General features: G+C 39.1%; 1 protein-coding gene across 1 annotated transcript; it reads right to left on the bottom strand.

Annotated features, from left to right (window-relative positions):
• Nucleotides 1-6,769: 6,769 nt before the first annotated feature.
• On the bottom strand, nt 6,770-9,234 carry UTP3 (UTP3 small subunit processome component). The gene has a single exon (XM_026003516.2). It carries the CDS (start codon nt 8,262-8,264, stop codon nt 6,840-6,842), a length of 1,425 nt encoding a protein of 474 aa, XP_025859301.1. The 5' UTR covers nt 8,265-9,234; the 3' UTR covers nt 6,770-6,839.
• Between the last annotated feature and the right edge of the window lie 6,054 nt (nt 9,235-15,288).

Raw genomic sequence — 15,288 nt, forward strand, 5'->3', positions numbered from 1 at the left:
TTACAATGGACTCTTAAGAAATATATTTCCTTTCAGCAATATATTTAACCTTGGTCAAACAGTGGCAGTTTTCTTTGGGTGGAAGAAATATGGATGTATTTTTCCATTTTTCTATTTTCCTGTATTTGCAAGTAGTCTATAGTTGAGGGATGATTTTGATTAGTAGTTTGATGATTATATCTTTTTTATGAAGTTCTAACAGTAAAGAGCAAAGTGGTGATCCCTGTGTTTACTGTGGAGAAGTAGAGTTCAACAAGCTTATGCTAGAGAAGCTTATAAATATTTTGTGTCAGCTTGGAATTTTAATACCTCAGTAGTGTTGCGAAATTATTTGGTTGTTCGGCTTTCTGACCTTTTATTTTTTTATTCACCGTTTGTTCCTCTTCTTACACATTCATCAAGTTCTCTTTTAAATTTGTGTCAGGGATGCCTGGGTGGCTCAGGGGTTGAGCGTCTGCCTTTGGCCCAGGTCATGACCCTGGGGTCCTGGGATCGAGTTCGGCATCAGGCTCCCCAAAGGGAGCATTCTTCTCCCTCTGCCTGTGTCTCATGAATAAATAAAATCTTAAAAATAAATTTATGTCAAATCTTTTGCTTAATTGACTTTTCTCTGCTTTAATTGAAATCTTCTTTTCTTGCCTGTATCATTGCAAATGACTCCTAGCTGGTTTTCCTGCCTCTATTTTTAATCTATTCCAATTCCATTGCTCAACAGCAGTTAGAATGAGTAATTGACTTATCTGAAGGCTGATCTAATTATGTTGCCTAGATTCTTAAGAACCTTGCTTGTCATCTCCATATCTGGATACAATCTAAAGTCTTTCATGATCTAACCCCTCTCCACCTTCCCAATATTATCTTCCAAACTTGTTTTGCCCTTGTTGCCTTTGGATAAACTTTAAAATGTTTGGCATTCCCCATATTGCCATACTCACTCTTCCTCCAAGATTCTACTCAAATAGAACTTCTCTGCCTTCCTTATGTAAGAAGTACATGCCTCTTTTAAGGTCCCATAGTATCCTAACTAAGGAGTTAATTGCTCCAACTGCAACAGACCTATCTCTTCTACCGGTGTGTCTACTCCCAAAGTTGACATCTTTGAATTTCTCCTTTTTACAATACACTACAGATTTACTCTAGTGGTTCGCAGAAATCTCTTTCCTCTAAAATCTTATAAAAATTCTGTGCCATTGGGACCCTAAATAGAAGTGATCAAGAAAAGTTGGACTGAAATAAAATATAAACTTAGTTATTTGGCCTTAATTTCCCTTTACATGTATGTTTGAACGTGTTGCAATTAGAAACGTTAAGTACAGTTGACTCTTGACAATGTGATTTTGAACTGAGCAGGTACTCTTCTATGTGGATTTTTTTCAATACAGTACATTTTGGTAAATGTATTTTCTCTATCGTATGATTTTAGTATTTTCTTTTCTCTAGCTTACTTTAAGAATACAGTATACAGGGCAGCCCTGGTGGCCCAGCGGTTTAGTGCCACCTTCAGCCTGGGGTGTGATCCTGGAGACCCATGATTGAGTCCCACGTCAGGCTTCATGCATGGAGCCTGCTTCTCCCTCTGCCTGTGTCTCTGCCTCTCTCTCTGTGTGTCTCCCATGAATAAATAGGTAAAATCTTAAAAAAAAAAAAAAAAGAATACAGTATACAATGCATGTAACATAAAAACTACATGTTAATCGACTGTTTATATTATCAGTAAAGCTTCTGGTCAAGAGTAGGCTATTAGTTAAATTTGGGGGGAGTCAAAATGATAAGTGGATTTTCACCTGCATGGGGTGAGGGACGTTGGCATCCTTAATTCCCATATTGTTCAAGTGTCAACTTTATGTCCGAAAGAGCTCATTTAATAAGTCTAAAAGAATTATGGCTGCTAATAAAGTTCTGTTTAGTCATCTACTTATTTTGAATTATCCCTTTTCCTAATTATTGTAAGATGATCTCCTGGGATATATATTAGCATAGGCCACTTAAAGCAATGCTTAAGGGTGAATAAAAGCCAACAGTTCTCTAGTGTAGGGTTTCCTGAGTCCCAACGACTCCTGGTTTCAGAGTCCAGGAACCTACTTGTGGTATGTTAAATGTGATTAAGCCTAGGGTATAGTTCTGGGGGGTAAGGTCCATGGAACTACCAGTTAGGTTTTATATATCATGTTAATATATCATATTTCATTCTTGTTAATTTCATCCATGTCTCTGTTATTGGCTAAGAGAAACCTAAAACTAGTGTGCCCGGGGCAATGTTTCCCAAAGTGTATTCTATAGACTATCTGAATCAGCATCATCTGTTTTGTCTGTTAAAAATACTGGTCCCTGAATTAACACCAGGCCATCTAAATCAGAATTTGTAATGGTAGGGCACAGAAATCTTTTTTAAAACTTACCACCTCATCCTTAGGCATTCTGGTTTGTAAAGCAACTATGAGAGAACCAAGGAAAAAATTAACTCAGGTGCAGTAAAGTATTTTTTTAAATGATTAATAGTAAAAAAAAAAAAAAAAAAGATATTAACACTAAGCACTTTATCTGCCAGCTGCTGTTCTAAATGCTTACTATATGGTTTATTTATTTATTTATTTAAAAGATTTTATTTATTCATGAGAGATACAGAGAAAGAGAAGCAGACACAGGCAGAGGGAGAAGCAGGGTTCCCCGCGGGAACCCGGTGTGGGACTCGATCCTGGGACCCCAGGATCACGCCCTGAGCCAAAAGCAGATGCTCAACTGCTGAGCCACCCAGGTGTCCCTATCTGGTTTAACTATTTAAATGGCTATTAACGTCATACATTATTCAACATGAGGAAATTGGGACTGAAGTCTGGTAGATCAAAGACACATTGTAAGTGGTGACACTGGGATTTAAACTCAGTCTGGCTCCAGAGGTCAAACTCTTAATTGCTACCCTACATTGTTTATTTTTTTTACATTGTTTCTCTTAAGGCCCACCATTTTATTCACTTCCTCCAGGGTTTTTGTTTTGTTTATAGTTTAAAAAATGTGGATTTTTAATACTATAATTTAAAGCTTCACTTTGAAGCAAATGTAAAAAAAAAATCAATTTTTCTTCAAAAGTGTATAGTTGAAGGAATCCAGAAAACATCTGGAATGCATAGCTAAAGTAACTACATTAAATTAAAAATACTGATATTGAGAAATATACTTTAAGTAAATTTAAAACATACATGTTAACATTTCTTGATTTCGGTGCTGTTAAATTTTTAATTGTTTCTGTGCCTAAACTAAGGCAAAATGCAAATGTGCTGAAAAAATTACTAACTAAAAGAATTTTTAAATTCGAATTACCTGAAGCAATATTGTTTGAAAGATTTGGAACTCTAGTTGAACATGATTTTTTTGAGATAATTTACTATTCAGGCAGTGGTACATGTGAATTATGTGAATTATTCAAGTTATCTAAGCTATTTTTTTAATCTTTAAGACCACAAAAAGGAATTTCCCAGGTGCCAAAAGCTTTGACCATTAAGTTAGAGGCCTGATAAGGAAATACATTTTTTCTACACAAAAATTAAAGAGATACATTTATTTAATTCCTTCATAAAAATATAGGTAAGAAACTGTGGCTTAGAGAAACTACTACTCAAAGCTAGTCAGTTGGTTAGTGGTAGAGTAAATCACTAATTTGGTATTTTCTACTTTAATTGTTTGTATTTTTATTTTCAAGTTACCCATAACTTAACATGCTGACATAGAACTAACAGAGTGTTGCTTTGTATTGATTTTTATTAGAACTGTTACCCATGACACTCCTGAGTTCACAAAGTGAGTCACTATGGTAAAGTGATCACATTGAGTAGTTAATTATTCCCATGTTAGGATGGTACCCAGCATCTCAGTGCCTTTAAATGTTTGAGTAAGGACAAAATTTGGATGATGCAAATATTATATCCAGCAATTTCTTTGTTACAAAGCTATCAGTTCACATCAGGCAAGGTCATTTTTTACATTTGTAATTAGGATAGCACCATCTATGTCCTAGCTATTCCAGATGAATTAAGGTTTACAATGTGTTGTGAGGTCTCCGAAGGAATATTTGGAGAAATATTTAACAGGCTTAACTTTTCCCACTTTCCTAAATGGAAGGCTTTTCTTCCTTTAAAACATTTTTTCCCTCACCACAACTTACACATCTGGCAGGGATTTGACATAGAACATCAAATATTTTTTAACCTTTATTTCCTTGCTTTTTGTCTTGTGCCAGGTTTTCTCTAGTCATGTACTCACCCTCTTCTTTCAAACTTAGGGTATTAATTTCTCAACCATTTTTACATAGGACTGTACTTTATTCTCTATGTTCCCTAGCTACAACTCATTGGGCACCTGTGAGATGTGTTGTCATAACACTGTAGTAAGAGCCAACACTAGGTGATTACTGTATAACATGAGTCATTCTAACTGCTTTAATTAATAATTCTAATCCTCATAAAAACTCTATGAAGTAGGTACTACTAATACTCCCAGTTTAGATGAAAAAACTAGGAAGAGAGATGAAGTAGCTTACCCGAAGTCATAGGCTAAGTGTTGGAAATGGGTTAGGAACCTGGGTGGGCTAGTCTGCCCTAGAATTGGGAAAACTGTTTTATACCTCTCTCCTTTACACTACTACTACACTCATAATACTTCTAACACCAGATGTGAGCTTTCCCTTTATTAAGCCATTCTGTGACACTGGTTGTGTATTGTACAATTTAACTAAATTCTGACACTCTACTGGATAGTTCAAGTTATTACCTGTGCTTCTGACTGATCAGCTATAAATCTGAAGTTCTCATTATCCCCTCCCTGGGTCCAATTAATTTGCTAGAGTGGCTCACAGAAAAACTTGCAAAAACTTATGTTTACCAGCTTATAAAAGGGTATGACAAAGTATACAGGCGAACAGTCAGATGGAGATGCATATGGTGAGGTATGGGAGGGTGCCAAGCACAGAAGCTACTGTCCCTGTGGAGTTGGGAGTGCATCACCCTGTGGGTGTGGATGTGCTCACCAATCTGATGCTCCCTGAACCTCATACTGTTGAGATTTTATGAAGGCTTTTTCCCATAAGCACAACAAATCACTAATTCCATTTACAGCCTCTTTCCCCTGTCTGTTGACTGGGGAGTGGGACTGATAATTCCAAGCTTCTAATTGTGACATGGTCTTTCTGGGGAGCAGCCCCCATCCTGGAGCCAAGCAGGAGCCCACACAGTCACCTAATTAGAACAAAAAAATGCTCCTCGTACTCTTATCACTTAGGAAATAACAAGGGTTTAGAAGTTCTGTGCCAAGAACCAGGCGCAGAGCCAAAACACGTATTTTCTATGATTTCACAACTCTCACCATTGTTACATCAACTCTCCAAAGTAGGTAGCATTGTACCATATAGATGAAAGAAATGAGTTGGAGATCAAGTAAGAAACTCAAAAGCACCCTAACCTGTACTTTTTCCCACTATATCAGAAAAAGAAGTGTAGGACAGGGCTCTGAAGCCTCAAAGGCTGGATTGAAATCCTAACTCTACTAAATAGCTATGTGACCTTGAAAGTTTTTTTTGTCAGTTTCCTCTTTAAAATACGGCTAATAGAATTTACTGCACAAAAGTTGTAAGAAAGTTAAATACAAATCAAAGTGCTTACAAAAGTCTCTTAGCACTTACTATTAATTTTATTTCCAATCTACCTCTCTACAAGAAAACAAAAGATAAAATAATTTTGATATGGCAGCTGTAAACCAGAGGTTAAGATAAGGTTCAAATTAAGCTGGTTTGGTTCCAAATTCCAAGCCTATGTCCCTTGTAAAGTTAACCTCCAGGAATTTCAGCATCCTCGTAAGTGCTACAGAGAGCAGTACCACACTTCACAAAGTTATTGTACAAATTAAATGAGGTAATGCACAACCGGCACATGGCAAGTGTTTAAGAAGTATTAACCACTGATCATCTCTGCATCTTTAGCAGCTAGAGATATTTAGTGAATAGCTAATGAACAATGATATAGTTAAAACTTATCTTTTGTGCTTTCCTTCACTAGTCTTGTCATTTTCTTCCCTGGCATCATCCCAAATAGTTTCAAGTTCTGCATCTCTATCCTACTATAAAAGGTCAGAATAACTAAAGAAAAATATAACGTTTTTTACCACTTGAACTTGCCTCTTACCTTGTAGTAATCCTACCGAATTTTCGGCAAATGTGGTGTACAAACAGCAACAGCTGCAAGTCACCAGTACAATATTGAAAATGGAATTTTAATCTTATTTACCACATTAAGGACTATTAGAAAATGCTCACAATTAATGTAATTAAGGCATATCTTCTTCTGCTTTTAACCAAAGTTCCTCTTCATTCCTAAGCGTTTACCACAATGTACAAAATCTTTAATTAAACCTATTAATTACAAGTATCCTGCTCAAGAATGACACTTAAGTAAATGAAATCTGTCAGAACTATTTTACAGACTATCTTACAAATAAGAGGATTCCAAAGGTGCATTCTCTTCCCAAGGAAAATTATAAAAGTGTTCTAAATTTGGCTGTTGCTCCCCAACCAGGTGTGAAATTTTCCTAGGCTACTATTTGACAATATTGGACAACTCTTTTCAACACCATCTCTTACCAAGAACTCCTGTATTGCTCCCAAATTCTTATATGACTTTAATAATATAAAGAACAAAAAATACTGAGCAGTAATCCAAATTTCCCCGTTGACCATTTTTTTTTAAGTTTAAGGTTAGTGTTATATATGTATCAATACAATCACTTCACTAGATAAAAATAAAAATTTATTGATCTTAAAATTATTGCCAAAAACATTAAGCTCAGTGAAAACTTTATTTAAGCTTAATGCTCTTTTTAACTCCTGCACGGATGCCAGAGAGTTCACCACTGTAACGTTGCTCTTCTCTACGAACTTCACGAACTTGGCCTCTCCTGCGGATTTTGGCTCTTCTGAACTTCTCCCGGTGTTTCACTCTAGGATTGCGATCAATCTTCTTTCTTCTGGGCGTAAGTCCCCTATTTTTAGCAATCTGATAGGTAATGGCTCTCTTCGCATTTTGATCTTCAAGAGCCTGTTCTTCAATACTATTTTCTTCTTTCTTTCTCTTCAACTTTTGCTTGTCTTCTAGTTCTTTATAGTATTTCAGTGCAGCTTCTTCATCAAAATCAGAATCATCAGATACATCTGTAACAGCAGAGACAGCAGCAGGAATCCCTGAAACAGATTTTGGCTTGGCCTTGGTGAGTTTTGCTTTTGAAATCAGTTCTTTGTTTCCAGCATCACCTTTAAATGTGAGGAGATGACGAATTTCAGAAGCCAGCTTCTCATCTACAACTGACAGCTTGTTGATCAAATTCCGGTAGGTGACAAGCCTTTCTATGACAGGATGTCCATGTGCAGGGACTCTCCTGGCTTTCAGGATCAAATAAAAGCTGATGTTGGAGCAATAGTTCAAATAGAGGTTGTACTTGGTCCTCAGGTATTGGCTTCCTTTTCCGGGGGGAATGATCCCTTGCTCCACCAACTGTAGCAATGGCTCCAGCTCATCCTTCACTTCAGTCAACTTAAGTTTCAGGTCTTCTATCAGTTCCAAGAGTTCTGGTGACTCTTTCCGCAGCATCTTCAGCTTCTCTTTCACTGAAACTTTCGCCAGATCCTTCACGACCCGGGTCTCAGCCTCATCTACCTGAGATAGTGGTTTTGCGAAGGCCTCTACCCAGGTCACCCCAAAATCCTCCTCCTGCAGGGCCTGGGCTAGGCGCCGCTGAATGAGCTGGGCTTCCTCTTCCTCCTCTCTTTCCTCCTCCTCTACTTCCTGTTGACTTTGTCGGCTTCGGGGCTTGGACCCATAGTCTGTGTCGTAGTAAAGTTTTTTCCTTTGACCCCACGACAGACTGGGATCCACAGATGCCTCGACCTCACTCTGCACGGAGCTCCCACCATCACCATCGTCATCCTCTTCATCCCCCGCACTGTCTCCGTCTTCATCGTCCTCATCAGCAACATCTAGGGCTAGGACCTCCTCCTCCTCGTCGCCATCCTCCTCCTCACTCTCCACTTCGCTCCAGCCTTTAGCCAAGGCGGCCCGAGATCGGGCCTCGTGGAAATCATCTACCTTATCCTGGTAGTAGCTGGAGTCCCCCGGCGAGGGAGGCGATTCTAAATCGTCTTCATTGTCGTCTGCTGGGCCGGGACCCGCCTTGCCTCGCACCGCGGCCCACTTGGCCGTTCCGCGCCGCCGGGATCTCCCCACCATAACTCACGGTCTCAAGTCCTACGCCGAAGTCGGGCTCTCGGCCACCGGCGACCTCCGCGAACCAGCCACGCGCCCCGGCAACACGCTTCCTGAGCAGCCACGCGCTCTCCTCCCGGGGAGCCTGCGGGCGGACCGCTCGGCCGCGGGCGCTCCCACCTCCTTCCGGCCCCCAGGATGCTCTCCCCGCGGCGTGTGCACCAGGACTTCCGCTCCGGCCCGCAGACTCCGTCTCGTCGAGAGCACCGCCCTCCCTTCGCTCTCGCCCTTTAACGCCAATCGATTCCGGTGAATTGAAACCCTTCCGTGTAGGAACGATAGACACAAGAAGTTCCGTTCCGTGGACCTGTTCTTAACTCTCGCGAGTCTGGGCGTGGCTGGTTGACGGGAGCGCGAGGGCAGCGGGGCCAGTAGAGGGGGCTCTGTCTCCACGCCTGGGGGCGCCGCGCGTAGGTCTGCGGGGAGCGTCCGGCCGCTGCAGTTGTCGTAGCTCCTCTCCTCTGCCTGTTCTCTCCGCAACACCCAAGTACCGCATTTCTCGGGCACCGTAGCCTGAGGCCCGTGTGGCGCCGCCGGTGTCGGGGATCCTGGCGGGGCCTCCGCGCGGCTGTTGGCGGGTCCCCGGCTTCGGCCCTCAGGGCCCGGGGACTCCTCGGAGGCTTGTGGCCCTGAGGGGTCCCCGCTACAGTGTGTGTGGCCCAGAGTGAGCGTTCAGTCAGTGTCGGTTTCACGAGTAAGTACTGAAGCTGCGGGACTCGGTCACTGTCCGTCCCAGGTGGCTCCTGGTGCAGGCGTCCCTCAGGGCGGTGACCGGCTGCACTGGATTTCGGGGATCACTAATTCTCACTGCTGTCATTTCACTCATACACGTGGGAACGCGGGCGTGGGGACCTCACGCGAGCACACCTGTCACAGAAGCCAGGGACCGGGCCCCACACCAGGCTGTTCACAGCCCTTTGACTCTTCGGTGTCCGTCAGTGTCACACCTTTCCCAGAGGGTAGGTTTTGCTGGGTGGATGACAGAAACTGAGAGCATGATTTTTTTTTTTTTTTTTTGAGGAAGAGGGTGGTAATAATAGAGAAGAATTCATCCGACTTGTCTTTAGAAGTATTATTAGGGCTACAAGCATGAAAGGACTGTCCTATAATCTTAGAGTAATTCAAGGTTTAAGTTTTCAGACATTACATATAATAGATTTAGTATTAATGACACCTGCAGATGTAGGGAGTTGGAATCTGAACTTCCAGTAAGATCAAATAAATAAATAAATAAATAAATAAATTCATTCTAAAAAAAAAAAAGATCCTAAATTTAAGAGCGACGTACAATTTCTTTGAAGAACAAAGAGTGTTATCTGGAAAGACCACACACATTTTTAGAAAAGTAATGTTTCGGATTGAATATTTTTAAAATGCCAAAAGTCATCTTAAGCACTTTAAAACCTTTAGAAGATTTTAGAAAAATGCAATGTGATGAAATTAAAAGGTGTGGATAAAAGCCCTGTGTTCTGATGGTAAGCACAGAATTCACTTTTGTTTTCTTTTCTTTATTTTTATTTATTTATTTTTTATTTATGATAGTCGCACAGAGAGAGAGAAGCAGAGACACAGGCAGAGGGAGAAGCAGGCTCCATGCACCGGGAGCCCAACGTGGGACTGCATCCCGGGTCTCCAGGATCGCGCCCTGGGTGTAAGGCAGGCGCCAAACCGCTGTGCCACCCAGGGATCCCCAGAATTCACTTTTGAATGTAAATTTTAATAGATTTTATTATTAAGCAGATATTAACTGCTTAGTAACTGTAGCAGCATGTAGTATGCTACATGTGGTATGCTACATGCTGCTACATGTAGATCCTAAGGTGAATTAGCCAGAGTCTCTTCCCTCAAAGAGTTTATTTATTTTTATTTTTTAATTTATTTACAAGAGACGGAGAGAGAGAGGTAGAGACACAGGCAGAGGGAGAAGCAGGCTCCATGCAGGGAGCCCAACATGGGACTCCACCCTGGGTCTCCAAGATCACTCCCTGGGCCAAAGGCAGCATTAAGCCGCTGAGCCACCGGGCTGCCCCCTCAAAGAGTTTATAATCAGGTATAAAAAAAGACATACATACAAATTACTAAAATACAAAGCAATGTGTGATGTAAACTTAGTGCTGTGAGAGGTTGGAGGAGGGGTGAGAGATTGCTTCTGGACTGTTATTCTGAAATACTGCAAAGAATGTTGCATCTAAGTGGGACTGTAATTATATCCTGTTTTAAATGTATTAAATTTTCATTATACATAAAAAATTAAGTTTCACTGAAGCCCACAAATCCCAATTTTTCTGCTTTATTTTATTGCAGCTTATTTGAAATTTATGGCCATTCTTCAGGACCAGAATGCATATATTTTTATAGAAAAGTTAGAAAAATATTTTTGATGGGAATGATCAAATTGCTCTAATATTATTTCTACTAAAGATTACATTCCCTGACCAGAAAAGAGTTGCAATATCCAATGTGCGTTGAGAGAGAGCTGTAGTCCAACATTCTCAGACTTTTTGATAAAGAACCGTTCAGAAGCCAGTTTTTCGATTCCAACAGCTCCTCTAGCCTAGCCTTCCATGGCTTAATCTTAGAAGTTTTTTAATTTACCATTTAGGTGAGGAGATTTTTTTTTTCCCCTCAAAAATTTGTATTTCTGAAAAGACAGGTTAATAGTTTTGTTATGAGCCTATACCAACCAAAGTGAAAAACAAGATGCTTGGGTAGCTCAGTCAGTTAAGCATCCTTGAATCTTGGTTTCGGCTCAGGTCATGATCTCAGGGTCATGAGACTGAGCCTTCCATGAGGCTTGAGCTCAGTGTAGAGTTTGCTTGTCCCTCCTTCTGCTCTTCCCTTTGCTCTTGGTCTGTCTCTTTCTCTAAAATAAATAAAGTCTTAAAAAAAATAAAGTGAAAAACACCTGATCCCCAGAGGAAATGAACAAATATTGAATAATATTTGACATTTAACCATTATATTTGTGGCAACTATAATTCATCATCAACCTTAATATTTATTACATTATTGTGATGCCTGGCTTAGGAGTTAGCAAACTACACTTAATGAGGGCAAACAGGTTTTTGTTTTCTCAGAATACCCTTTTGCCTTATTCTAGGACCTTTGGGAGATTTGCTTACTGTGGAAAATAGGGATTGGTGAATGGCAGGCTGGGTGATATGAGGATGCTTTCTTTATTCAAGGCATGAGTCTTGGTGTTGAAGGTATTCTACCACCAGACGTGCTGGAATCGATATCCCTTGTGACTGTGCAGCAATAGCAATAATAATAGCAACAACAGCAACAATAGCTAGCACTGAGAGCAGTTATTATGTGCCAAGAGTGTTACAAGCTCTAGGCATTCAGCTGTATGAGGAAGGTACTATAATAATCTCCAACTGAAGAAACTGAGACACATAGAATCTAGAGGAGGTCATAAGGCTAGTACGTGGTAGAAGTAGATTTGAACCCAGATAGTCTGGCTTCAAATCCACACTGTACTGTAGCTAACTATTTGGCTATTACTGGCTTTCAAATGTTCCCTTTATGACTCATTTCCAGTCTCTGCTGTACATTTGATTCAGGATCACCAGATATACCTTCCTAGAATATCATCTCTATCATCCCACATCCTTGTTTTAAAACTTGCAATGACTGTCAGTTACTATCAAGAAAGAGTTCACAGCATATGTGACCCTCCCTCAATTTTACCAAAAAGTAACCTTTCCAGCCATACCTTTGATTACTCCTCAACTAAAACCTTTCCCTCTAATTTACATGCTCTATGACTCTATTTCCCTCCCCTAAGTCTATGGGCCCCATTAAGTCTAGATCCATGTAGTCATTTTTTTGAATCCCCAGAATCCAGGTCAGTACTTGAGTAAATATGTTTCTACACTCAGTCTCAGCATATCAGAACGGCAGCCTTTAAAACAATGAATTACACAGTGTCTTTTTTGCCTCTCCAGTCATCAGCAGTTTTTTTTTTAATTTAAAAGTAACATTTGAAACATGAAATATTTATTATATGGCTTTGTATACTTTGGCTCATAGTTAAATGCATTTTTACTTTTAATGCCAGTATCACAGAGTAGGTTGTGATGACTGAAGTTGTCCAAAGTAGCTTGTTTTTTGTTTTCTTTTTTAATGCTCAGAGAAATAGTAAAGGTGAAAATAATTTTATATGTAGTAATAATGGGAAAATGCATCCTTGATGTTAATGCTACCAAATTCTTTAGATAGTTCGACATAATCACAGAAACTCCTTGAGCTATTTTTGGGTGCAGAAAAGAAAGAAGGATTATTTTTAACTGTAAAAAAGAAAATGGAAGAGATGAAATATAGTTGCCATCTGCTTTCTTTTCTCTCAAAAACCACTTACCCTGAAACCAGTAGGTTAGATTCTTTTTGCAACTAAGCACTGTATCTATTTAAAGACACAAAAAAATCCTAAAAGTGATCTGGAAGTAAAATATAGAACTTGTACTAAAATATGGGATAAACATATGACCTCTTCTAAGCTTTAAACTGAAGATGACTTGGGTTTGGTGGCCTTAATTAAAAAATGAAGAATTTAATGAGATTGTAACACACACTTCCCCTTCCAAACTCTAATATAACTAAATACTGTGTAATTGTTTCCCAAACATGATTTTAATCCTTTTTGTTTTTCTTTATCATAAGGAACCTTGTAGATATCATTATTTGTATAGTAGCCATTGATTAAATGAAAATTATAGCTTTGATGGGGAAGGTCTTTTGAAACATGGTTCAGATAAAATATTTTTCTTTAAGCCATTTCTCATTCTCTATAGAAAAAAGGACTTAGCTCTTAGCCTAATATTCAGGGTTTTCCTTTATCTGGCCCCAACTTATTTTTCCAGCTACTTTCCTACTATTTTCCGCGAGGAATTCTACCATCCAGCCAAACTAAAATACTCATTGTTATTTTTTCTTTTTGAGATTTCTTTCTCTTGGCCTTTGCTTATGCTGCCCTACAGCTCAATTCTTAGATGGCCTCCAAGGCCCACCTAAAATCTCATCTTCTCCAGGTTGCATTCTCTGATCTTCCTTCCATTAGCATCTGACAGCCCTTTAACTCCTCCTATGTTGGGATTTTAAAACATTGTCTTCATTGTGTCATTGTGTTAAGAATATTTATACACTTGTCTCATCTTTCCTCCAAGATATATTACTGTTCATCTCCAACCATTACGATATCTAATACAATTACTCAGTTACTATACATAGTAAGTACTGATAAATAGCTAATCAAATAATGAGAGTTAAATTGAGCTCTGTTAAATTTCAGTAAGGTATTAGAAGTTATTAAAAGCAACCTAAGAATTTAATAAGCTTCTGCAAATGGGACATTGGTCTATACCTATTTTTGATATTAAGAGATAAGTTAAACTCTATGCTAAGAGCAAAGGAAAATCATTGGAGTAAAGGGAAGAGGTAAGATTATAGGTAGGTTGTTTGTATTGAGTTTGTTACAGCATTTAGGTGATGATTTAGTGTCTAACCTTGCCCTGTGAGCAAGGATATAAACAGTGGACAGATTAGGAACTATTTGGGAGATGGTATTATAAGATTTAGTGTCTGATTAAGTGTGAGGGACAAAGAGTTACAGTGACTCCCAGGTTTTCTTGGACAAATGAGTAAGATGATAGTAAACTACCCCCCCCCCACTAGAAAAGAAAACTCAGGAGGAAAGAGGTTAGCAGGGTGCAGGAAATGAGACAATAAGTTTTAGACATGCTGCATTTGAGGTGTCTGTGAAGAGGTTCAAGTGTCTAATGTTTATTGACAGTAGAATATATGAGTCTGAAGCTTAGGAAAAATATTTAAACTAGAAAAGACATTTGGGAGTCTTCAACATTCAGATGGAACATGGAACTATATGATATTTAATTGAAAACAGACAAAACAACTTTTGATTGTCTTTACTTAAGTAGCTAGCACACATGAACTTGAAGAAATATACTACCTGTTTGCCACTACAGTTATAAGAGCGTCTATCATTAAGTATCAAACTTAAAAGGTTCAGGTTCATAAATAAGTTCTAATGCAGTTAAATATATAATGTAAACCTATTAAAGTTTAAGACATCCAGTTTAAGACATGTATCCTGTGAAACATACCACCAAAAACAACAACGAATACATCTAAATAAATTCTCCATGTGTGCTCAACTTGCATTTTTATCATGTCCAGGTTTTAATGCCTGTCTGGGCTTTCTCCACTAGCTATTATCAATTTTTTAACATTGAATATTTTGGGAGATACTGATTGTGTATCTGGCATTTTATTTTATTATTATTTTTTAAAAGATTTTATTTATTTATTCATGAGACGGGGGGTGGGGGGGCAGAGACACAGGCAGAGGGAAAAGCAGGTTCCATGCAGGGAGACTGATGTGGGACTTGATCCCTGGTCTCCAGGATCAGGCTCTGGGCTGAAGGCGGCGCTAAGCCGCTGAGCCACCCGGGCTACCCTGTGTTAGGTATTTTAAGTACATTATCTTACTATGTCAATGAGAAGGATGCTATTATTATTCTCTTTCCTCAGATGAGGCTCAGAAATATAAAGTAATTTACCCAAGGTTATGTAACTGGTAGTTCAACTCAAGTCTGTCTCACACTGAGGTTGGTTTTTAAAATCATTTTATTCTACTTTTTCCTAACATATTTTATCACTAATGAAAAACTTGTAGAGCCCCAAAACCTATGCATTTCTTTTTCAATATGTGCTGAAAAACTTGGACCCTCAGATTTATAAACTCAGATTGCTCATAGATATGATATGAAATTCAACCAACAAAATGGCAGAAAAACAAGAGAAGAGCGATCAGCCATATTTCATCTCTCTTGTTTTGGCATGGATGTAGTAGATGTGTTCAGAATATAGGCAAATAAACATAAGGCATAGTTAGAGGTTATCATTCAGAGACTGTTCTGTTTCCACATTGATTAATTTGGGGCAGATTTATTCTGTTTTTCTTCTG

This window comes from Vulpes vulpes, chromosome 2 (assembly GCF_048418805.1).
Source record: "Vulpes vulpes isolate BD-2025 chromosome 2, VulVul3, whole genome shotgun sequence".
In the NCBI taxonomy this organism is placed as follows: Eukaryota; Metazoa; Chordata; class Mammalia; order Carnivora; family Canidae; genus Vulpes; species Vulpes vulpes.